This window comes from Phyllopteryx taeniolatus, chromosome 1 (assembly GCF_024500385.1).
Source record: "Phyllopteryx taeniolatus isolate TA_2022b chromosome 1, UOR_Ptae_1.2, whole genome shotgun sequence".
In the NCBI taxonomy this organism is placed as follows: domain Eukaryota; kingdom Metazoa; phylum Chordata; class Actinopteri; order Syngnathiformes; family Syngnathidae; genus Phyllopteryx; species Phyllopteryx taeniolatus.
The window spans coordinates 47319873-47343331 of NC_084502.1; the positions used below are offsets into that span (position 1 = coordinate 47319873).

The window sequence follows — 23459 nt, forward strand, 5'->3', positions numbered from 1 at the left end:
CTTTGTGTCAAAGCATTTGGACTCTCATTGGAGGCTTATTGTACATGTGAGCATCACAACATTACATCAAAGCCCGTAGTGCTCCAAGAAATTCATTTCCTGAGCTCCAGCAATACTTAGTAATGAATGTGACAGCTGTGCCGCCCCAGTCTGTGTGTGTGTGTGTGTGTGTGTGCGCGTGTGTGTGTGCGCGCGCGTGTGTGTGTGTGTGTGCGCGCGCATGTACACACACACGCGCGTGTCTCAGTCTCATCTGGCACCGTCAAAGCAGAGCTCTCTAATTTGGAGAAAATGGAAAAGAGTAACTGGGCTCACACAGCCAAACACAATTATACACTTAAGAAGACAGACATTGTTTAGGCAAAAAAAAAAAGTACCTGGGCTGATTCACTGATTGAAAGCTGATTTTTTTTAAATTTTGTTTTATTTTTTTCCTCTGTCAGGCCCACAAATACATGCATAGAGCTGCTACAATGCCACTTAAGTAATTTGTGCTGTTTAGTGTTACTCAGTTTGTCTGAACACACTTCCCTCTCCTCCTCACCAGCATACTCTGTCTCCCCTCTGATCTCTTTTTTTTTCTGCCTATCACTGAGAACGTGCATTGCCTTTTTTAACAGACACTCTAAGGTCCTCCATCTGAGTACCAGTGTCCTGCTGTGCCTAATGTCCCGTTTGCCTGACAAAATATGCCCTGTTTGCCACGCAAGGCTGCGAGAGATTGCCTGACCCAGGCCGTGGCTCTGGGCTTCCTGTTGAGAGACATTAGGTCTCCCTATTGTACCTACACATACTAATGCTATGTGCTAATGTACGCTGGCATTCACAATGATTTAGTCCATGCTTGCAGAATAGTGCATTAAGTGTACACCGCGTGCAGCCATTTGGGCTCATTGTGTTGTTTATTTGTGCTGTCAACCCCTGTGTGCTGTGTCTGTATCAGTATGACCCATGCTTGCTTGTTTAGCTTGTCAGTGATCTTGTGTATGTCTGTCAGTATGAATGTGAGCAACATGCGATGTTGTGTGCAAGCTTTTATGCAACGGTATGTATGTGGCAGATTTGACGGGTAAGCCCGTCCACTTGGAAAACAGCCTGTGTTTGTAAAACTCAGACCAGACGATACATTATGGATAATTGGAACTGTACCATCAAATTCTGTGTAGCAAGCCCACAGGTACGTACAGTCCTGCTCAGCATTATTGGCACCCATGAAGTTTAAGTACTAAATGTGGAATATGTCTTGAAGATAAATGAATCAAGTGAAACAGTTTTCTATAGAGAAACTGTGTTTGATACAAAAGAGCAAATGATAAACAATATTTTATGGACAGATGAAACAAAATAGAGCTTTTTAGCAGTGCACACAAACATGTTTACAGACAGTGGCAATGAAGCCTTTAAGGAAAAGAACACCCTGCCAACAGTCAAGCATGATGGAGGATGCATAATGCTGTGGGGCTGCTTAGCTCCATCTGGTACTGGAGGCCTTGGCTTTATCACAGGTGTCATGAAATGAGAAAATTATCAAGAGATTTTAGAGCGAAATGTCTTACCCAGTATATGAAAATGTGGTTTGAGGTAAAGATCATGGGTCCTCTAGAAATACAAAGACCCAAAGCACACATCCATCAGCACACAGGAATTATTGAAAAGGGGAAAAAAATGGACTGTTTTAAAATGGCTTGCTATGAGTCCTGATCTCAATCCAATTGAAAATCGTTGGGGGAAGCTGAAAGCTGGAGAAAAGAACCTTGCAAATGTTCAAGAGCTTGATCAAATTGCAAAGGAAGAGTGGGAGAAAATAGCACCTGAGAGGTGCATAAAGCTTAGAGACGGATACAAGAAACATTTGGAGGCTGTCATCGCTCAAAGGGTGTGCAACCAAATATTAGGGAGGGGTGCCAATTTTGCTACACATGCTGTTTTCTTTATTTTTTTTTCTTCATTGAAATTACAAATATCTAAGTTGAAAAAAACCATTTTATTTGTTAAATTACCCCATTCATCATGCTTCTTCAGCTCTTTTGACTCAATCGCGCTCAGTTTCAGTATGAGTTTCAGCTTCAGTACTTCTCTGTAAAAATTCACTACTCGAGAAACCACCACATTTCCAACTTGTGAGGGTGGTGCTTTATAACTCCCCAAAATCTGGTTGCTTTGAAGGTCTCATATAATTGTAACTGCACAACTAAAATCCCTCATGAGTTGTCTTGTTTGTTTGCCATTCTGTTGCACTGGAAGCATGGGAGGAAGAGAAACAACTGACGATCAGAGCGAGCTGACTCACCCAACTGTCCAACGACTTGGCACACAATCACTGTCATCATCATCAACAAGAGGAGGTGGTTTTGCTGGTCTTTTACAAGTTGGCGTGAAAACGCAAACATGCACCAATATTCTAGTTTTACTGTATGCGGCCGTGAGTGGCTTTAATCAGCCACTTCCCTGGGTGGGAGGGTGTGTGCCCTCTCCACCCTACTCCGCGTACAGTTTTTTAGGCCAGTGTTGTTTGCATAAAACATGCACACACATGTTCATCACGAGGGTGCAATGCTTACTTGTGGTTACATGTGTTTGTTACCACATGTGGGGCATTCCAGTCCTCCTTCCTTTGTTGTTTGATACAACTGGAACCATAAGGCCACGTCCAAACCTAATCTAAATATTTTATGCAAAGCCACTGTGTTAAATTACCCTTTAGAGTGCTTTTGAAACCGGAACACACGTTTGATCCTCGTCATTTTGTATGTGGATGATCCAAAGTGAGTGAGGTGTTCAAGAGCGTTTGGGTGTGTCAATGGCCAACATCACACCAGTGAAAAACTGCATGAACCTTTATTACTACAGTCAATGTCTTCTAGAACCGCTTTTCTCAAACGTAAGGGTAATATGAATTAAATGCTAATATGAAGAGAGGTTATTTATTTTCAAGCACTAACAGGTCACCAATTTCTTGTGAAAAGACATTTTGATTATTGTGCTAATATGATGTGTTCATTGTCATTGGTTTATATGGCAATGCGGGGTGTACTAACTTTTAGTAAATATGGGTGGTAGGGAGGAAGGGTTTTTTTCTTAGGTTTTTTTGGGGGGGGTCTTGGGTAATTGAAAATACATTTTCATTAAAGACTCAGAGCAAACCAGTATAATACTGCTTAGTTAAATGCATCATTTTCCAAATTTTACACATTTTCAATCCATTCGTCCCTTTTTTTATATAGTGCTTGTCATCATTATGGTCACAGCCGAACTGGAACCTATCCAGGTTGAGTTTACAGAACACAGTTTTGTAATTTGGTTTATCTTATTGACTCCATAAAGTGAACGCATGACTGCATTTGGGCTTAGAAAGTCAACATCTTCTGTTGTCTTTCCTTGCAGGTGGCACCCAGCGGTGCTGAATCCCGACCTTTGCACCTGTATGAGGAATTGGACTGGCCGCCACCCACACACACTAGGTAAAAGCTCGTATTTTTTCCTCAATACAAGAGGAGAAGACAGGATTACGCCAATCTTTGTGCCCCCCTCCCACACACACACACGGCCCAGGCTAATCCTCTTTGGAGCTCATAATTAAATCTGGAGTGTTTGCCTTGGGAGTGTCTACTCATCCCTGGAATAGGACTGATCAGGTCTCCAGAGACCATGGCACCGGCAGGAAGCTTACGCATAGAACCAACCTGAGGACGCTCAGCTCTTGTCGTGCACGCGCAGCCTCTCATGTGGCTTTACTGCCGCTGTGTTCGCTCCTTGTTTGTTTAGCTGCTCTCCTGTCAAATTAGGAACGTAAATACATGTGGCTCATAAGTTCTCCGGAGAAGATTTCACATTAGTGCCACACGGCAGAGGGACGCAAGGATGCAAGGTGACTGTAGAGGGGATACCAGTAGGGAGATGAGGAGAGAGGGACATGACAAGTCATTTCACGGCTTATTGGGCCGCCTGATATAACCGAAAGCAGGGAGTGAACCGAGAGGGCACATCATGGAGCAGAAAAATGAGTAAGAATTCAAACTGAGACCTGATGGAATTGGATAGTTAAGTCCTAACTATACTTTTTAATCTAACTCTATGGGCTGACATAAAGCTAAAATCTAATCTGTTCTGTGGCACAATTGACAGATTGTTCACATTCAACAAATGTTTTTATTTGGATCACAAAACAAACTATTTGAAGGCACGGCTTTTTGGTTAGGCAGCACGGTAACTTACTGGTTAGCACTTCTGCCTCACTGTTCTGAGGTTCGGGGTTCAAATCTTGCCTCTGTGTGGAGTCAAGTCAAGTTTATTTGTATTTATTATTGTAAGTCTTAAAGGGCTTCGCAGGCCCACAGTTGGCAATGATGGACGACATCCCCTAATCTAAACCCCCCCAATCGGGCAAGGAACAATTCAAAACTTTTTTGGGGGGGGGAATATAAATAAACTTTGAAAAGGGACCGCAGATGGTGGGGATCCCCCTTCAAGGATGACCCGGCTGCAATGGATGTCGAGTGGACAACATTTATCACATAGTCCGGTGCTGTACAATGTTAATTAAGATGGCATAAAGAGTCCATTTAAAGAGAAAAGGTGGCACAGGGTAGACTCTTTCGGTGGCAACGACTCCGCGGGAAGTGGTCCACCTCAGATCTTGTCCCAGTTGGTCAGTGCAGAACCCAAACAGCAACACCCTCAGATTCGGTCAACATCACCTAGCCCTCTCTCTGAGCAGGAGATAGGACGGCATTAAAACAGGCCTTCATTTGCATTAAATAAATGCCAAAGAGTAGAAATACGTCTTAACTTGGGATTTAAACATTTCTACTACATTTCCGTGAGTAGGGCATTCCAGAGTGCTGGAGCGCGAATAGAAAATGCTCAAGAGACTGCAAACTTCTTTCTGGCTCTCCGAGTCATCAAAAGACCAGCGTTTTACGAGCATACGTTTTGGGACAGAACATACGGTACAACTAAGTCAGTGAGCTAAGAGGGTGCTAACCCGTGTAATATTTTGAGTAAGTAACAGTACCTTAAAATCGTATTTCGAGTAGACCGGGAGCCAATGCAAGTTGGCCAAAATGGGGGTAATATGATCAAACTTTCTCGTCCTCGTCAGAAGTCTTGCTGTGCGTTTTGTACTAAATGCCGACTTTTAATACTAGACGTGAAGACCAAAAAGCAGCACGTTACAATAGTCGAGGCGAGACAAAACAAATGCGTGGACTACATTCTCTGCATCACTAGCGGATAGGATGGGCCATATCTTAGATATTGCGAAGAAGAGAAAAAAAACACAGTTTTGGTAATATTCTTATGCTTTTGAAAGGAGAGCGTCCAGTCAAATATAACCAATATTTTTTGCTGACTCACTTTGTTTAATGGTGCTTTTGTCAAAACTCAGAAATGTGTCCTTAAACAAGTGTCTATGTGTAGCAGAGCCATTATTCAACAGCTCAGTTTTCTCAGGGTTGAGGAGCAAAAAGTGGCAGGACATCTACTGTGTAGTTTTAATGGCATGTATAGCTGAGTATCATCATAACAATGAGAGCTACCATAAGGCGCACCATATTAAAAGGCGCAGTCTCAGTTACAGGGTCTATTTCTATATTTAACATATACATAAGGTGCACCGTATTATTGGACGCAGGCATGGTAAAACATACGCTAGCTTAAAACATACGGTAGCATAGATGCACGCTAAAACAATGTTTTTAAAAAGGCAGCGGGAGCAAAACTGAGTTTGGTTGTACTTTATTGAAGTTTTAACAATGTACTCACGTTATTTTTTGATCAATCCGCATCCACAAATCCATCAAAGTCCTCATCTTCTGTATCCGAAATGAACAGCTGGGCAAGTTCTCAATCAAACAGGTTCGAGTCAGTCTCCTTGAGAACAGAACAGAACAAAGTTTCTAGACGTGAGAAAGAAACAAAGACAAAAGACAAAGCACTAATTGTAAACAGGATGAGTGAAGTAAATCATTACATTATCTACAACAATGAAACGTTAACTATGAGTGTTAAAACTGTGTTCGCCATCTGTCATCCACCACTTCCACGCCGCTCGCAACTTCACTTTGAACGCACTGTTTACACGGATGTCCAGCGGTTGGAGTTCCTTAGTCAAGCCTCCCGGAATGATGGCAAGCTTCCTCACTTGCTGCACATGGCAGAGTTATTGCACTCAGTCGAATGGTGACTTGAGATGCTTCTCCCGGCTGTTCTTTGCTCGTTAATCCATTGCTCGAGTTGGTCTTCCAACTCGGGCCACCTCGCCTTGTTTCCGCGTTTTTCTTTTTTTTCCGCGGAAACACAGCTTCGTCTTCTTGACTTGGCGAAGCTCGTTTTCCTGCTTCCTCCACTTGCGAACCATAGATTTCTTGATCTTGAATTCTCTCGCGGCTGCTCGATTCCCATGTTTCTCCGTGTAACTGATAGCTTGCAGTTTAAACTGTGCTTCGTAAGCGTGTCTCTTCGTGGGGGTCCTTAGCCAAACCGATGTTGTTTTGCACAATGCACACCCCGGCGCTATATACCTACTGGGGGCGTGGCTTTAGCGTCACGTCCGCATGCTGTCCTGAGCCACATCCGCTTTCCCTCTGTATAAGCAGTGTGTCGGCAGGAATTCTCCCAGTCAGTCAAGCGGTCAAAAAAAAAAAAAAAAAAAAGTCAAGCGAAGTGCTCATCACACAACATTTATAGATGTTGGAACTCGGTGCACACATAAGGCGCGCTGCATTATAAGACAAAATGTAAGACTTTTAATTGCGCCTTATGGTCGTGAAAATACGGTAATCTTATATTTGCGTGTGATATCGCCAAGCAGAACCATAATAAATACTAAACAAAAGGCCAAGTACCGATCCCCGCGGACTCGACAAGTGACATAATACTCATAGGTCACATTACCATGAATTACATGGTGCGTCCTATCCAAGAGATAAGATCTAAACCAAGAACGTGCCGGGCCTGTAATACCGATACGTGTTTCGAGGCGATCTAGTAGTATATTGTGAACAACAGTATCAAAGGCAGCGCTGAGGTTGAGTAATAATAGTATTCATGAAGTGTCGCAATCCATAGCTAGTAAAAGATCATTCATCACTTTTGCTAGGGCCGTTTTATGAGAGTGGTCTGCCCTGAATCCGGACTGAAGAAATTGAAATAGATTGCTAGAGGCCATCATTAAGATTACAATTTTTTTGTGAATTTCTGAAATAAATGGGAGAGTTGACTCTGGGCTATAATTACAAAGACTCAGGTTCTTGGTTGGGTCTTTTGAGTAAGGGTCAAATAATGGTTGTCTTGAAAGCTGTAGGTACAGCGCCGGAGCAAAGTGATAAATTTATAATATTTAGAATTGGAGGTCCTAAGATTAAAAACAGCTCTTTAACGAGTTTCCCAGGAAGCGGGTCGAGCAAGCATGTTGTTTGTTTTGCCGCACTAACGAGTTTTGTGAGTCTGTAAAGGGATGCTTCCTCAAAATAAGAGAGGATAGCCGGACGGGTATCCGCAATGGTGCCCATATTATTCTCGTTTGTGTTTTAGTAACCAATCCCCTCATGCCTGACGGAAGACCTCAAGTTTAGTCACACACCATTTTTACTCAAGTTTCCGACATGCTTGTTTTAGTTCTCTGGTTTCATTTATGAACCAAGGAGTACATTTCTTAGGACACGTTTTAAGTCTTAATGGTGCAACGGTGTCGAGAGCGTTACACAGAGCCACATTAATATTATTTGTGAAATTATCAAGAGGACCCACATAAGAAGGTAATGAGGTAATTAGTTAGGGTAATAGCTCAGCGAGTGCAGTAGTAATTGAAGAACTAATATTACAGCTGCTATAGCTTTGGTTGCAGTCAGAACAATGGTAATGGACTTCAAATTGTATTAAGTAATGGTCGGACATAGGTGTGGTATAGGGAAGTACCGCTACATTTGAGGTAGCAATGCCCCGGGTTAAAACCAAATCTAAAGTATTACCGTTGTTATGGGTCGGTTCATGTATTAATTGCATGAAACCAAAAGTACTGATTATTGTCTGAAATGCTGGACTAAGTGTTTCTGGCAGGGAATTCATATGACTATTAGTCAACCATGATTAAGATATCTGCGTGGGTCACCAAGTGAGGAATAAATTCTGAGAATTCATCTAAAAAGCCAGAGTAAGGGCCTGGGTAGTTCCTCCCTTATTAATAGGACGTGCAACAAGTGAACTCACAAAGTTTGGGGGAGACACCTCATTAAGTGGTAAAATCTCGCAAAGGCCAATCATGTTAAGATTATGGTCTCTGATAAAATCATTGATGAGCAAAGCTTTTGAGGAAAGTGATCTAATATTCATAAAACTGATTTCCATTAAAGTGGGCTTATTCATAGTATTCATAGTAGTAATATTAAGATTGCATCGTCGAGAACCATTAATATATTTCGAGTTCCTGTGGGCGCGGCGAGAGATTACTACTGCAGGAATCTGGTAGTTATTTCTCGACTTGTCAATGGTAAAACGCACCGGGGAAGAGTGCTTAAACTCGTCACACAGTACTACCACAGTTGAAAGCATAACAGGCTGTCATGCATTAGTGGGTAATGGATCAGAATGTGTAGTAGTCGCGCTCATCTGCATATAGGACTGTGTTGTTAGAGTCCAGCATAGCGCCAGTTAGCCTCTCACCTTCCTGACTCCACACCCGTTCTAACAGGCTCGCTAATCACCTGTGCCCCGGCTTGTTCTAGTGTGAACTGTCATGGAAAGCTCAAACAGTATTCTATGTTTTCTAGAAAGAGTGATGGTGCCTACCCCGTGAGGGTGAAGGCTGTCCCCCCTTATCAAGCCGGGAGTCCTCCAAAATGAAGTCCAATTAGCTACAAAGTCCAGTCCCTGTTCGCTACAGAAGCTAGCCAGCCACCGGTTAAGCGAGAATAATCTGCTAAACCTCGTATCATTCCGTCTCGCAGGCAAGGGGCCAGAAACAATTACTCGATGCTGACACATCTTTCTGGCGAGATATCCTGGCTATGTTCCACTTTGTAATCTCTGATTGCATCATCCTTGTATCATTGGAGTCGCCATATATCACTATATCTGAGTAGCTAGTGTTTTTAGCCCCACGCTGGTGTTTAGGTCCAATGCGAATCAGCTCCCTAAAGGCCTCTTTATACTCCCGTGGTCGCCCGCATGGCATCCCGTGACCGACGAATTGCCCCGCGCAGCACCTCTGCGTAGCTTGCCGCGCACCCAACAAAAATAGTTGCTGTGCGTCGAACGCCGCGGAGATCATCTCTCGTGATTGGTCCGTTTTAGTCACATGCTGTGATGACGTACCAGCGTGCCCCTTGGTTCTACATACCATCGACGTTGCTGCCTTCTCAATCGATTTTGCAGCATAATTAAACGTATCATCTGGTCATGTAGGTCCATTTGTTACGTCACGGTCGCCATTTGTTGTTGCTTGTTACTGAAAGGAAGGTAAAAAGGGCTACCAGAAATGGCAAACAAAATGCAGATGAAACTCCACCCTGTGGTGTCCTATCCAATACCAGCCGTAGCGACACCCCCGACTTGGAGGAGAACTGCAGCACACTTTCAAAACAGCGCGGGTGGGTTGCGCTCGAGTATAAAGGCAAACTACGCGAGGGACAGCCACAATGATGTCAGTGCGGTTGCCATCCACGTGAGTATAAAGAAGCCTTAAGGCTGCCTTCAATGTCGAGTGCTCTGACCCCAGGAATACACATTACAATGGCGGGGTTTTTAAGCTTGATGTTATGAGTGATGTAGTTACCTCTGACTAACGTGCTCCAGCCAGTAGACTGAGTTGGAATGGGACTAGCTAAAGGAGTGAATCTGTTATCCATCTAAACAGGCTTGCCGCGGTTAGCTAGCCACTTGGGTCTTATGCTAACAGGGCCAGTAGATCAGCTACAAGCTACAACATCAGGTGTGCCTGCCACATCTACAGTTACCAAACTATTCTGCTCTAGTTGGCAGACGTGTCCCTACAGCAGGGAAACCATCTCAAGGAGAAGTGTGAAAGTGGGGCACAAGTCCATACTCACATTTATTTGGTCGGAGTTTTGGAGGCGAAGTCTGTGGGATAGCCAAAGAGCCTCATCGGTGTCCGGCACTGGTACGGCTGAAGCTAGTAACCTCGAAAACGGGGCTACTCTGCTCTCAAAAATTCAAAATAGTCTCAAAAGGTAAAACCAAAGGTAAAAGTAAAACATAAAAATGTAAGTAGAAGAGGAAAAAGCATTAATAGTTCGTCTCTCGGAGACACACAGCGTCGTGTGACTGGAGCAGCGTCTGGAGTTTGCGTGTTCTTGTGCTTTTCTACGTTTAGAGATGTCAAAAGTACTGGTATTCAGTACTTAAGTAAATGTACTGATACTTGTGCAAAAACAACTCTGGTAAAAGTAAAATTACTGAAGCCACTCCCTTAAGTAAAAGTACACACTTATAAATGTACTTAAGTAAAAAGTCATTTTGAATTGTTTTAGGCCTTAGACCTGCTTGCATGTCATCAGTGTGATACGCATGTACAGTTTTAATTTGCCTCGAGAAGTGCAACAAAAGGCAAGAGGAGTCAGAACTGTGAAGCATGACAGCAGAAGTGACAGCGAGAGGCGCAACCAACATAAATATATTCTAAAAGTGGTATTTTATTTTGCTTCTTCTTCAAGGTGAGAAAAATCTTAGTCAGAGGAGGAAAGCAAGCAAACACAGCAGTGAACTGAATGTGTCTTTGATAGTGCAAGCTGAACTTAGTGCAAGACCCCCTTGGGGGCCACCATTATTGAAAGCCATTTCTTCTCAAAATGAGTGCGGCTCTGCCATTGGCCTGGCTCTCATTAGCATCATTTGGCCTACCTTTGCTGGCCGGGGCTGCAGCTGGAAGTATGGGAGGAAGAGAGAGTGTCCTGTGTGTACCTGTGTGTGTTTGTATAATTTACAAGCAAAGCATCTCACAGATGGGAAAGCATGGAGAGAGGGTAATCCTTAGAGGATGGGTTGAAATTGAGGTAAAGTACACCGAGTGTCAGTCTATAGGTGCAACTTTATCTCTGCAAATGAAATCAGTTCTAGGTGTGGTGATGCTTCATTTCAAGACCAAAATGTACCAGTTTTGTCTTTTCCCCATCATGTTACTCCATTGTCAGACATCATTGTTATTGTTGCAGTGTTAAATCAAACTCACCTGTTGACGCTTTGGGCTGCAGGCAAAGGAAGTGTGATCTGGGAATGGTGGCATGGCGAACCTCGCCCTAGGGAGGATAGTAGTGTTACTGAGCTTCTTGTCTGCCTCTTTCTTAGCTGAGGGGTGCAACCCAGCCGGACGCACTCAATACTGCGGGCCACATACGCACGCCGACATATGGACCACATTAACATCATTACCAATTCAAAGCAGCAGGTCAGGACGCAGTGACCCAGCCCCAGGTTATCCAATCACAGCCCCTCCCCTGAACCATTCCCTGAAGGGGATTGGATTAGAGCATAGTTGTCAAACTCAAGGCCCGGGGGCCAGATGCGGCCCGCCACATCATTTTATGTGGCCCGCGAAAGCGAATCATGCTTGTCAACTTCCGTGAGTTTTGCTAAAATCTGTACCCAAATTCCAAATTGTCATAATAATAAACAATACTGTTTAGATATTGCATTTTTCTGTTACCAAACCCTTCTTCTACAGTAACTTAAACAATACTTGAACAAACTATTATCCTTGTCTTCTGATTTCAAAACTAGTTATCCCTCAATTTGTTGTGTAATGGTAATATGATTTGGTGATTAAACATTTATATGGTTTCACTGTTCTAACCGCCCTCTGAGGGAAATCATAACTACAATGCGGCCCGAGACAAAAATGAGTTTGACGCCCCTGGATTACGGGGTCTATGATGGTGTATGGTCGCTGCTGGTGAGGCCGATGATTGGCTAATTAATGTGTAGCTAATGAGCAGAGGATGCAGGATTCTTCTGAAGATTAGGCAACGATCGTCAAATCCAGATATTAACAATGTACTGTATGTTATGGATAGCAACTGATGTTTTTGACTTCACAATGGTCACGGCGCACCAAACAATTTTAAAGCGTTCCCCCCCCCCCCATTTTTCATTTAATTGTTTCGTTTCAGTCCCCATGTACGAGTCCCCCTTTTGTTCTTCAATACTTAATTGTTATTACTGTGCTTTTTTCAACCAATTTACTATCTCTGGTATTATGATTCTTGAAAAATTGTCTTTGTGGCGAGGGGTTACATTGGCAAAACATTTTTTAAGAATACTACGTACATGTTTTCCATGTGCACTTGGTCCAATGCTGTAAGTATTCCTGTTAGCTACTCGGTCAAATTCAATATTCACATGAAATGCCAATAACGTGTGACAGTGCCTCCTGGCGCTTCTCAGACAACAAAGAGTAACCTCTTGACTGTCCTCAGTGTTGTGAAACCCCTCCACTTTGTGCCAAGTTTCCCTGAAGTACCCTCAGTGGACTTCTATCCATATTCATTGTCGTTTACACACGCACACACACACACACACACACACAGTATTTCCAGCCACTTGGGTTACTCAGCCATGTTTCAGGATGTGAACCCTTTGGCACTGGTGAAGGCGAAAATGGGAGAATAGAAGAAACTCGTGTATCTCAGCACCTGGTAATGGTGTTGCCTCCCAGTTTCTCCCAATTGTGGTCAATGTGATATTTGCACTGTGCTTGTCATCCATCTTTATAAGCAATTTTTGATTTTACAGCTTGTAAAGTAATCATCAGTTTCAGTTATCCAGCCGTTGAAGGACTCATTTTGAACTCACGCAGCTCAGTGCAACTCATTTAATTATAATAAAAAGTCCTGGAGAGGTCATAATTTTATCTCTTAATCAGCCCTCAACAGCTGCCCTTTCTGCATGCTGTATTTCAGACCGTGCACCCAACTTTAATAGTTAAATAATGAAACAATGTGCTGGGATTATGGAGTTTGAGTTCCCATCCCAGCCGTGTTTGTCCAACTAACCGCATTTGAGCTCACGGAGTCAGGAGTATAGGAAATGAAAGGTCTTTTGCTGGCTTTGTCACATGCATGGCTGAGACGCCTGTGGTTCTACCTGTTTACAATAATGCTGTGATTTTTATAAAGCCTCCCACCCGCATTTGAATTTCTCCTCTGTTTATGTCTGTCTTTCTGCATCCCTTTGCCACAAGTCCTCCCTGAGTTGGGTATGGAAAAATAGAATCATGGCGTTATAAATAAATCAAAAGGTAAACGCTTTGAGCGCTCAGTGTTCCCTGTGAGCTCAAAAAGTAATGCACAGACTGTTATGTACATTGTTCACAAATGTATAAGTATGCACAAGAAGCTCTGTCTGCAAACCCCAAAAGTCATCTTCACCCATAATAGAAGCCAGTAGAATTGTACAGACTGGCGAACTTAATATGAACTGTCAAGGCTCGAGGAAACTCGACACGAGCTGCTACAGCAACTGAGCGTTTCTGCAGTCAGGGACAAAGAAATCCATCTGTTTCCATCATTAACAGTAATGTTACAGATTTTCTTCTTTCGGCATGGCTCTATTCCACAGTCGCTCTCCTTCGTCCAAAGTATGACCTCTGACTACTTTTGCCCGCCCCCCAGATACAGAGACGACTATTGCTGCTAATGTTCCAATGAGCTTTGTGAGGAAGAGCTCACATACAAGTACAACCTGCCAGTGAAGCTATGTACAGTTTATCCGCTGTCATTGCTCGCAGTACTGTAACAGCAGCATACACAAAGGTCATTGTGGAAGGGGGCATGTGTGCCTGGTTTGAATAGGCAGGCTGCCGTGGTCGCTTCTATAGAACTAGGCCTGTTTGGTGTCAGTGGCACTCAGCTAGTGTAATTAAGTTAACTATGTGCTTGCAAGGTTTGATATGTTTGTGGCATCTGGAGAAAAGCATCATACACACTTTGCTCATTTTCTCATCTTAAATCTGTTGAATGCAAATATAAACCAACCTGTTCGCCTAAAAAATAAGCAACCTAAGATACATTTCGGTAATGCCACAGTGGCAACCATATGTGTCTATTTGACATTGAGATGTAACACATATTGCCATTAATGTCTGGCATGCAGGGAGTGTCTGTTCCTTGTCACTTGACTGGACAAGTATGTCGCTGGCAGATGTGCTCACGTATGCATCTGTAATGCATCTGCGTGTTCATCTCTGCAATTAGCACATTAATTAATTAAATATGATGAATATGAGGGGCATGGTGCACAACTGGTTATCAGATCCGCCTCACGGTTCTGAGGACTCGGGTTCAAATCCGGCCTCGCCTGTGTGGAGTTTGCATGTTCTTCCTGTGACTGCGTGGGTTTTCCCCGGGTACTCCGATTTCCTCCCACATCCCAAAAAAAAACATACAGGTAGGTTATTGAAGACTAAATTGCCCGTAGGTGTGAATGGTTGTTTGTTCCTATGTGCCCTGCGATTAGCTACAGAAAATGAATGGATGGACGATAAATATGATGTAGTTGAGTAACATGGATCAGTGGATTGGGAGTATTGTGCGTGCAGCTCCATGTCACGGCCATCTTGATGTCGTCCACATCTTCAAAACGTATCCTCTTGGCAAAGAGGAAAAAAAATCACACGGAGCCAGGTCGGGTGAGTAAGGAGGTTGCCCCAGCACGGCGATGTTCTTTTCGGCCAATAAAAGCCCAGATGCTCAGGGCATTGTGAGCAGGTGCATTGTCAAGATGAAGCAGCCACTAGTTATCCTGCCATAACTCTTAACTCTTCTCTCACCTTGAACGAAGCAAACACCGCAGGATCTCTTTCTAATCATGCTGGTTGATCGGCTGGCCTACATTAAAAGACAAAACGTGTAGTTTGTTGTTCGGGATTGAAATACTGTATATCTGTTGTGACACCAGTCCTAGAACTTCTCTGACACACCTTGTAATTGTCTTTAACTAACAAAGTTAGTTGTTTCTATATTCTTTTATTCAATAGTGAATAGAAAAATTCGGTTTTGGTACTTAGATGCGCCTGTTTGATACGTATATATGAATGCAGATTTGCTTTGTCATCATCTCACAGTTTAAAATTTAAGTTCCCATCCATCCATATTCTATTCAGTTTTTCAAACCGATAGTAGTCGTATGAAATTGTGTCCTTGTCACGAGGCCCCACCGGGCTTCGTCTGCTCTTGTGAATTAAATGTCACTGTCAACCATGGATGCTGACATGTATTCCATCAATGGACGTATATACTTCCCACAGGAATTTGGTTTACAATGGATTTGTCTTTTGTCGTGGTAATCCAATTTCTAAACGTGAAACACAGCCAGATTAAGGTGTTGAATGCATTTAAAATGTTATTTCAATTGATTTAATCTGTTAATTGTTTTTTAGTTGTGAACTGACTATGGTTGTTGGGGTTTCAAAAAGTAGTAAGGCATATATCTGGGTTCCTGCCGCAATTTATGACAATTGAACCAATCTAAATTCTGTTCCAAGATGAATCCAAACTGTACATCCTGGTGGAAACGAGTCTTAACATTCCTTAAATTGAACCACAGCAGTGCATGTGTCGTCCGTAACTCTGCCTCTGCTGACAGACAAAGCATCGCTGTTCCTTCTTGGGACCACCTATGTCCTACTCTGTTTGGGTGGTCAAAACGCACACGCACACACACACACACACACACAGCGGTCCAAATCACCGTAGTCCAGGAATATCCTGATGGGCAGGCTGAACTGCCTAATCTGTGGTGAGTGAGGCATTCTAATTGGCCAGTCAACAGGTGCTGAGCCAGACTTGGGACTGGACAGCGGGGACGCCTTGGCATGATGGCAGAACAAGGGGAGGCTCCAACGGGAGCAATTGTTTGTAGGGGAGTTAGCACTACCCAATCTCCAGCAAGCCTTGTGTGACTCAGCACATTCAGTATTTTCAATTCTACAACAGTGAGCAGCTTACACCCTCCACTTAGCTTCTCTACACCCTTCTTGTGGGGGCTTTTCATTTAGCCCCATAATCTTGTAGAGCTAGTGTGAGGCAACCGGAAACTTCCATCTGACACACACACACACACCAGTTTAAACCAGTCCAGTCCAATGTGGTCACCTCAGCTAATGGCTCTTTCATCTGTCTCTTTCAGGAGGGACCCACATGATTACCCGATCCACTCCAGATTTGGGCAAGGAGAGCCCGTTCACAACCAAGACCACTACCGTGACAAACGTCAGTCCGTCGCTCAGTCGGCAACCTCCAACCTGCATCACTACCGCTCATCTCCTCACGCCGGACAGCAGTACCGTGTGGCCATGGGTCAGGACGGACTTCCCTCCCCCACTACTGGCCGCAAAGAGCGCCACTACTATGAGTCTGTAGGAAGCAGGGGGGCCAGCCCAGGTCGTTACGCCAGCCCGGACCGCTATGGCTATAGAGATGAGAGACAGTCTGATCCAAGACGGAAGAACCCCATGATAGGTGCCGTTTAAATCAAACTCTTTGCAACTTGAACAACAAAGAACGTGAACAGCTGGGATTCTTTTCTAAACCAAGGATGGCCAAAAAGCAGACTGTGCTGTATATTTACAAGGATGTGGATGTATTTAAAATCTTGTAAAATTGTAAAATCTGGGGTATTTAAATGAATTACATATGGCAAAAACTTTGTGCTGCATTTCTGCATAGAATCATGGGTTATTTCCTCACAAACTGGGCTTCACTGGGAAGGATGTTTTTCGAGGACTCCTGACTTTCTGGAGTCAAAGGATGTCAAAATCACAATAAAGAAAAAGGAAATTGTCCTACGCAAGTATAGTTTCGTCAGACATTTACAGCATCATTTACATTTGCAAATGAAATGACTGTATAGTAATAGTTGGTAGTGTTTCTAATAAAATGTAAAAAGTTTGATCAAGTAAAGACTACGAACGACACTGTGCCTCTATCAGTTAATTTATCACCATTTTTATACCAACATTTTGCATGAAATAAATGTGAACAATTATTAAGCTGTGGTTCATTTATTCACACGCATGCATATTTCCCATATTCAGTCTAATACATCATTCGTCATCACTTTATAATCGTTCTAATTTCCCTGCACTTCTCCGATAAATGAGCTCTGTGAGATGACTGATACAAGTAGCCAGTGTGCTGATAAGGACCAAATCATCATCAGCAATTAGATCTCCTCCGGGATGATGGTTATGGCCCAATTTGCTCTGTGAAATAAAGATGGCACTGATTGGCAAAATTAGTCCTGAAAGGGGCATAATTATTGTGGAGAGAGAGGCCCCTTTTTTTTTTAAATCAGTCCTTAATTACCGTCAAAGCCAACAGAGGGCATGCCTCTGCCAGTCAGCCTCTACCTTCCTGTCTGCACATTTTAAACCAGCATCAGCAGCACATAGTCAGTCACCTTGTTCCAATTTAGTATAACTAACACACTCTAGCTAGGGCTTCTGTTGGATAGTAATTGCACTCTGATGTGTTTTGTAAACTAGGTAAAATAGAACACAGAAATCTTGCAAAGTTGAACTATTATTTATAGTGAGGGGAAAAAACATAGTGGCACTATTTGTTTGTTCAACCACATTGTGGCAAGCAGCAATTTATGTAATCGGCATGTGGAAAATTTGATAATTTACATTTAGTAAGTCACAAACTAGTACATAATCAGTTCAAAACCTGTTAATTACAGTCACTAGAAAGTCAATGTATGTATTTATGTATTTACCTGTAGCTGAGCTGATACTGTAGGCCCCTCCATAATGTAGTATAATGTGTGTATTATTTGTTTTATTGTTTTAGTACGTGTGAATATGAGTGTCAATGCTAGTTTGTCTATGTGTCCTGTGATTTATTGGCCACCAGTCTAGGGTGTATTCCCGCTTTTTGCCCCCAAGTCATCTGGGCTCAGCTCCAACTGAGCTGCAAAAAATGGATGGATTGATGGATACATTCTGCTGAGGCTACCAGAGTGGAATTATCATCACTAATACAAATGTTACACCCCTTTTCGGGGTGTAACATTTGCCTTCGGACAAGAATGAGGCAGTCGCTATGGGCTTTATTTGCAATTGTAGGTATGTGTCAAATCTCCCCTTTTAAAAAAAATAAATAAATAAAAATAATCTTGAAAAACAGTTTTATGATCACATCGCTTCTAGCAATCTATCTGAACAGTCCGGATTCAGTGCAGGCCACTCTACTGAAATGGCCCTTGCAAAAGGGACAAATGCTCTTTTACTAGCTATGGACTGTGGACCGGCGGCACGGTGGACGACTGGTTAGAGCGTCTGCCTCACAGTTCTGAGGAGTAGGGTTCAATCCCCGGCCCCGTCCCTGCGTGGGTTTTCTCCCACCTCCCAAAAACATGCGTGGTAGGTTAATTGACAACTCTAAATTGCCCGTAGGTGTGAATGTGAGTGTGAATGGTGGTTTGTTTGTATGTGCCCTGCGATTGGCTGGCAACCAGTTCAGGGTGTACCCCGCCTCCTGCCCGATGATAGCTGGGATAGGCTCCAGCACGCACGGAACCCCTAGTGAGGAGAAGCGGCTGAGAAAATGGATGGATGGATGGAAAGTTGCACTGGTGTTAATTTATAACGCAATTCTAAATATATGGTGGAACCTAGATTTAGCAAACTAATGTTGGAGGGGTCGTCCATTAAATCCGATTGTCTGTTAAATTAAAGCACTTCCTGTGTCTAGTATTAAAAACCTACAGTTAGTACAAAACTGCAGCAAGTCTTATGACAACGACAAGAAACTTTGATCATGTTACTCCCACACTCAGCAACGTAGAAGCGTGGTTCCGGTCCACTTGAGATGTGATTTTAAGGTTTTGTTACTTACTTATAAAATATTACTTGACTTAGCACTCTCCTATCTCGCTGACTTACTCGTACCCTATGTTCCATCCCAAAACCTATGTTCGCAACACGCTGGTCTTTTGGTGATTCCGAGAACCAAAAAGAAGTCCACAGATTCTAGAGCATTTTGTATTCGGGCTCCAGTACTCTGAAGAATCCCCTAACCGTGGATATTAGAGCTGCTACCTCAGTAGAAATGTTTCAATCTCGACTTAAGACTTACTGTATTTTTACACTTTGGCATTTAGTTAAAGTACACACAGGCCTCTTTTACTGCCACTCCTCCTCTCTCCTCCCCCCTCCTCTCCTGCTCTGAGAGGGGGCGATGACCGAATCTGAGGCTGTTTCTGTATGCTTTCTGCACCGACCAACTTGGACAAGATCAGAGGTGGACCAATACGCTGTAGAGGATTCTGCTCCGACCGACAGGGTCAAATCCTGAGGCATAACCCCTTTCCCGAAGGCATCTACCTGCAGTGCCGCATCTCTTTAAATGGACTCTTATGCCGTCTAAATTAACATTGTACAGCACCATACGGTGTCATATATCAGGGGTGTCAAACGTACGGCCCATGGGCCAGAATCGTCCCATCAGCTATCTTTGGGCGAGAGGCAGGGTACAACCTGAACTTGTTGCCAGCCAATCGCAGGGCACATATAAACAAACAACCATTCGCACTCACATTCACACCTACGGACAATTTAGATCTCTTCAATTAACCTACCATGCATGTTTTTGGGATGTGGGAGGAAACCGGAGTGCCCGGAGAAAACCCACGCAGGCACGGGGAGAACATGCAAACTCCACACAGGCAAGGCCGGATTTGAACCCGGGTCCTCAGAACTCTGAGGCAAATGTGCTAACCAGTTGTCCACCGTGTCGCCAGGACCTGAATTATTGCAACAACAACAACAAAATCCACATTGCTTTGTGGGAATTGCGCGACTTATAACGTATGCTTGTTTTTGATAGCATTAGTAGCTAGCTTTGGGAGCAATCAGGCAAATAGTTACACAGCGGGCCGGTCGTGCGCTGTCTGGGGTTCCTGTACATTACAGTCTGGTTTAGTCAGTGTAGTGTTCTCAAGAATAACTCATGTGCTGTATTTATTTTGTTATTCACTTTATTTACCATTCAATCAGCACACAGCTAGCAGCTCTTCAACCTACATTCTTCCTCGTGTCCTTTTCTTTGCCTCTTTTTGATGTCATATTTTTACATGGTGCCCCCTAGTGTTCTGATTGAGATACCACAGTTGGATAAAATTTTACCTTTATAACAAGATGAGAAAGCATCTTTTTTTTTTAATTAATGCCGTCTGTTTTTGATATTCACATGAAATGCCAAGTTTAACCTGAAATCTATTCACAGTATATTTCTGTTTGAAATTGCCTCTCGGGGAATGTTTGTCGACAACAAAATGCAGTTTCCGGCCAGATGCACAATGTCAATTTAAGTAAAATACTGTGGATTATCTAAAAGCGGAAACCAATTGGTCATTTTCTCTTGTGTATTCATAAATGCTCTAGAACCAAGCAAAAACATACGAGTTTATACTACATAGTATATCGTTATACTTGATTATTCCGCTAGAATTGTCAGTAGAATACTGGATTACTAATTGCAGCACTACTGGATGTAAATTCCTATTTGTGACAGGTCTGTTTAATGTCTCTTCAGAAATAAAGTAAGAAAAAGCAAGTCATAGCATAGCATTTTGGATAGGATGACTGAAAACCTACTATCAATTGGTTTTGAAAGAGCAACAAACTAAGCCCTCCCCCTTGATGATCGGCTTTGAAGGTGCAAAGGTTTTGATCAGCCCCCCTAGTTTTCTTTTGAGATGCAATGCACTTTTTAACCAAATTTGTTTTGATAAATAAATATGGATTTTAAAATATATCAAATATAATGTATAAATGCAGTGTATAATAATGCATATTAATTAAATCTAAATATTATATATTAAAATATATTTTTTGTTTGTTGATAAAATGACTGGAAAGGACTTGAAACTCAAAGTGGAGGACTTGAGACTTGACTCAGGACTTGCCTGTCTCGACTTGGGACTTGCAAAGCAATCACTTGGTCCCAATTATTCATTAAATCAAAAATCATGATTGTGGTGTAAATAGGCAGCATGTTAACAGGTAAAACCATTAATTTAAGGCACTTAAATGATCTAACCCAGTCAAGAAGACTCACCAGAACCTAATTTTCCTAAGGAAATTCTGGTGAACTTTTACTGCTGCACCATTGAGAACATGCTGACAAATTGTATCAAAGTTTAGTTTGGGAAATGCTCCGTCTCAGACCAGAAAGCATTGCAGAAGCTGGTAAAAACGGCCGATGCATCATTGGAGCCTCACTTCCTGCTATTGCAGGACATCTGCAGGAAGTGTTGTCTCAGAAGAGTAATCAACATCAGAAAATAATTCTGTTTGCACTCCGGCCCTCTGGGAGGCGCTACAACAGCTTCCGGACTAAAACCGCTTTTGAATTTTGTGCATTTTTTTTCCAACAACTGAATTCTACTCCCTCATACTCCACCCATTTTCACACAAATAAACCACACTCAGATACTCACCAACTCAGGGTTGGGTCGCCCATTCGGCGAGATTGACAAATGCTAAGGGTTCCATGGCCTTTAGGGGGCGCCCAAGCAAATCAGGTAAAAAAAAAAAAAAAAATCACCTTCAATATACAGTTATTATATTAAAATTATATCCGCTTCCGTTTTCAACACCGCCCATCCTGGTTAGGGTCGCGGGTGTATTATTATAATTAACTTTTAATTTGAAGTCAAAATATTTCCGCTTTAAGGAAAGGAAAAGGGGTAAATTGAAATTAATATAATAAAAATCAATAATGAGCCAAGAAGATCCATGATGACTTGTTTGAATTCAGCGTTCCTGTCTAGAGCATAAAAGCAACGCACCCAGCTACAGCTGGCAGCAACTTGGATGTAAACAAAGGCCGGTAGCAGCAAAGAAAGGGGCAAAGAGGCTTCGTGAAGGTACTGTTGTAACGGAACACATTGTGCAGAACTGAATCATCCACACGAGCCCCCGAGGAGGCAGCCGGCAGTAAGACTCTGTTCTAAGATCAGGAGACTCGCTAGCTGTGTTTACTGGCTGTGCTGAGCAGGCGCACTGTGCTTCATGTCCGTTGAATTTAGTCTCGTGTGTTCAGTTTGCTTGCATTGGATTTCTAAATGACAGTTGCACTTAAAATAATATATGATAAAGATAAGCCTGAAATTATTCCACGATTGAAGAATCAATTTGAATGAATCTAATTTTCTAAGATATGCGAATATTTTAATGTTAACTCAACAGCAACGGTTTTATCAATATTCATTGTGGAGAAATGTGAAACATAAGTATCTCTATGGCTGGTGCTTGATGTTATAGTACTGTAATTACAAATATGTGTTTTGTTTCTGTTACGAGCTACAATTATTTACAATAGCATATTTTGCCCAAATGTTGAAACCTGAAACCAATTCAAATGCTAATGCCAATGCATTTAATGCACCTTGGCCAGTGATGAACTGATGGAGTGCAACTATTTGATGAACTGTCAAACTAAACTATCCATCCATTTTCAACACCGCTTATCCTGGTTAGGGTCACGGGGCACTGGAACCTATCCCAGCTGACTTCAGGCTACACCCTGAACTGGTCGCAAACTAAACTACTGAATACCAAAATAAAATTTAAAAAAGCTTTGTTATCCAGTGAAAGAAATTCTGATGAAATCGTTGGTGGATGAATCCATCTTTTTAAAGTGGAGAAGTTCCACATTTACTATAATTGGACAACTAAAATGGAAAAGCTAACATAGTTTCGAAGGTAAAGCCATTCCCAATTAATATCATTACAAATCAAATTACTGGCTGTGCTCGCCCTCCCCCTCCTCCTGCTCCGATCATGATCTGTACCTTCTCTCTCTTTTTGGGAGGATTTTGAATATATTGATGTGAACCCAGAGAACTTTGTAAACATGTCAAAATGACCTAAACTGTCTAGAACACTGAAAAAGAAAAGGTGGCGAAACAGAAGAAAGTAAAGTTGCTGCAACTTTTTTGTTTGTCACATCAGGGGGTCGCCGCAATGAGTCACTCGCATGATCTGTTGGGCAGTACAACTGAAGACAATCGTAAAAAAAAACAACGTGATTCTATTTCTTTTGTCAGCATATGCAATACCCTTAGCACGCTGCATCATGGATTCAAGTACGATATACTGTATTTGTACAACTGTATATATTTACACTTATGTACATGCATGCTAGGTTAATTGAAGACTCTAAATTGCCCGTAGGTGTGAATGTGATTGCGAATGGTTGTTTGTTTGTATGTGCCCTGCGATTGGCTGGCAACCAGTTCAGGGTGTACCCCGCCTCCTGCCCGATGATAGCTGGGATAGGCTCCAGCATTCCCGCGACCCTTGTGAGGAGAAGCGGCTCAGAAGATGGATGGATGGATGGATGGATGGATGGATATTCGCAATTCTAAATATATGGTGGAACCTAGATTTAGCAAACTAATGGAGGATGGGTCGTCCATGAAATCAGATTGTCTGTTAAATT

At 42.6% G+C, this 23459-nt stretch overlaps 1 protein-coding gene and 1 long non-coding RNA gene across 10 annotated transcripts in view; one reads left to right on the forward strand and one right to left on the reverse strand.

Moving 5' to 3' along the window:
• The window catches only part of pard3ba (par-3 family cell polarity regulator beta a), a 218780-nt gene extending 201781 nt beyond the window's left edge, over nt 1–16999 (forward strand). For 6 of the 8 annotated variants that reach the window (XM_061798809.1, XM_061798804.1, XM_061798806.1 and 3 more), the window contains 2 exons: nt 3385–3461; nt 16138–16999. In XM_061798809.1, coding sequence (XP_061654793.1) covers nt 3385–3461; nt 16138–16480 — 420 coding nt within the window. In that variant the 3' untranslated portion in view covers nt 16481–16999. Of the gene's footprint in view, nt 1–2244; nt 2346–3384; nt 3462–16137 lie in introns of all 8 variants that reach the window. The other 2 variants (XR_009791988.1, XM_061798810.1) reach the window with 2 other exon arrangements.
• On the reverse strand, nt 4378–9433 carry LOC133489679 (uncharacterized). Of its 2 annotated transcripts, none has more exons than XR_009791989.1 (3): nt 8788–9433; nt 5764–5871; nt 4378–4709 (listed from the first exon to the last, which is right to left on the reverse strand). It is a non-coding gene; the product is annotated as an uncharacterized LOC133489679 (long non-coding RNA). The 2 variants fall into 2 exon arrangements; XR_009791990.1 differs by lacking the exon at nt 8788–9433 and adding an exon at nt 6526–6638.
• Nucleotides 17000–23459: the final 6460 nt, after the last annotated feature.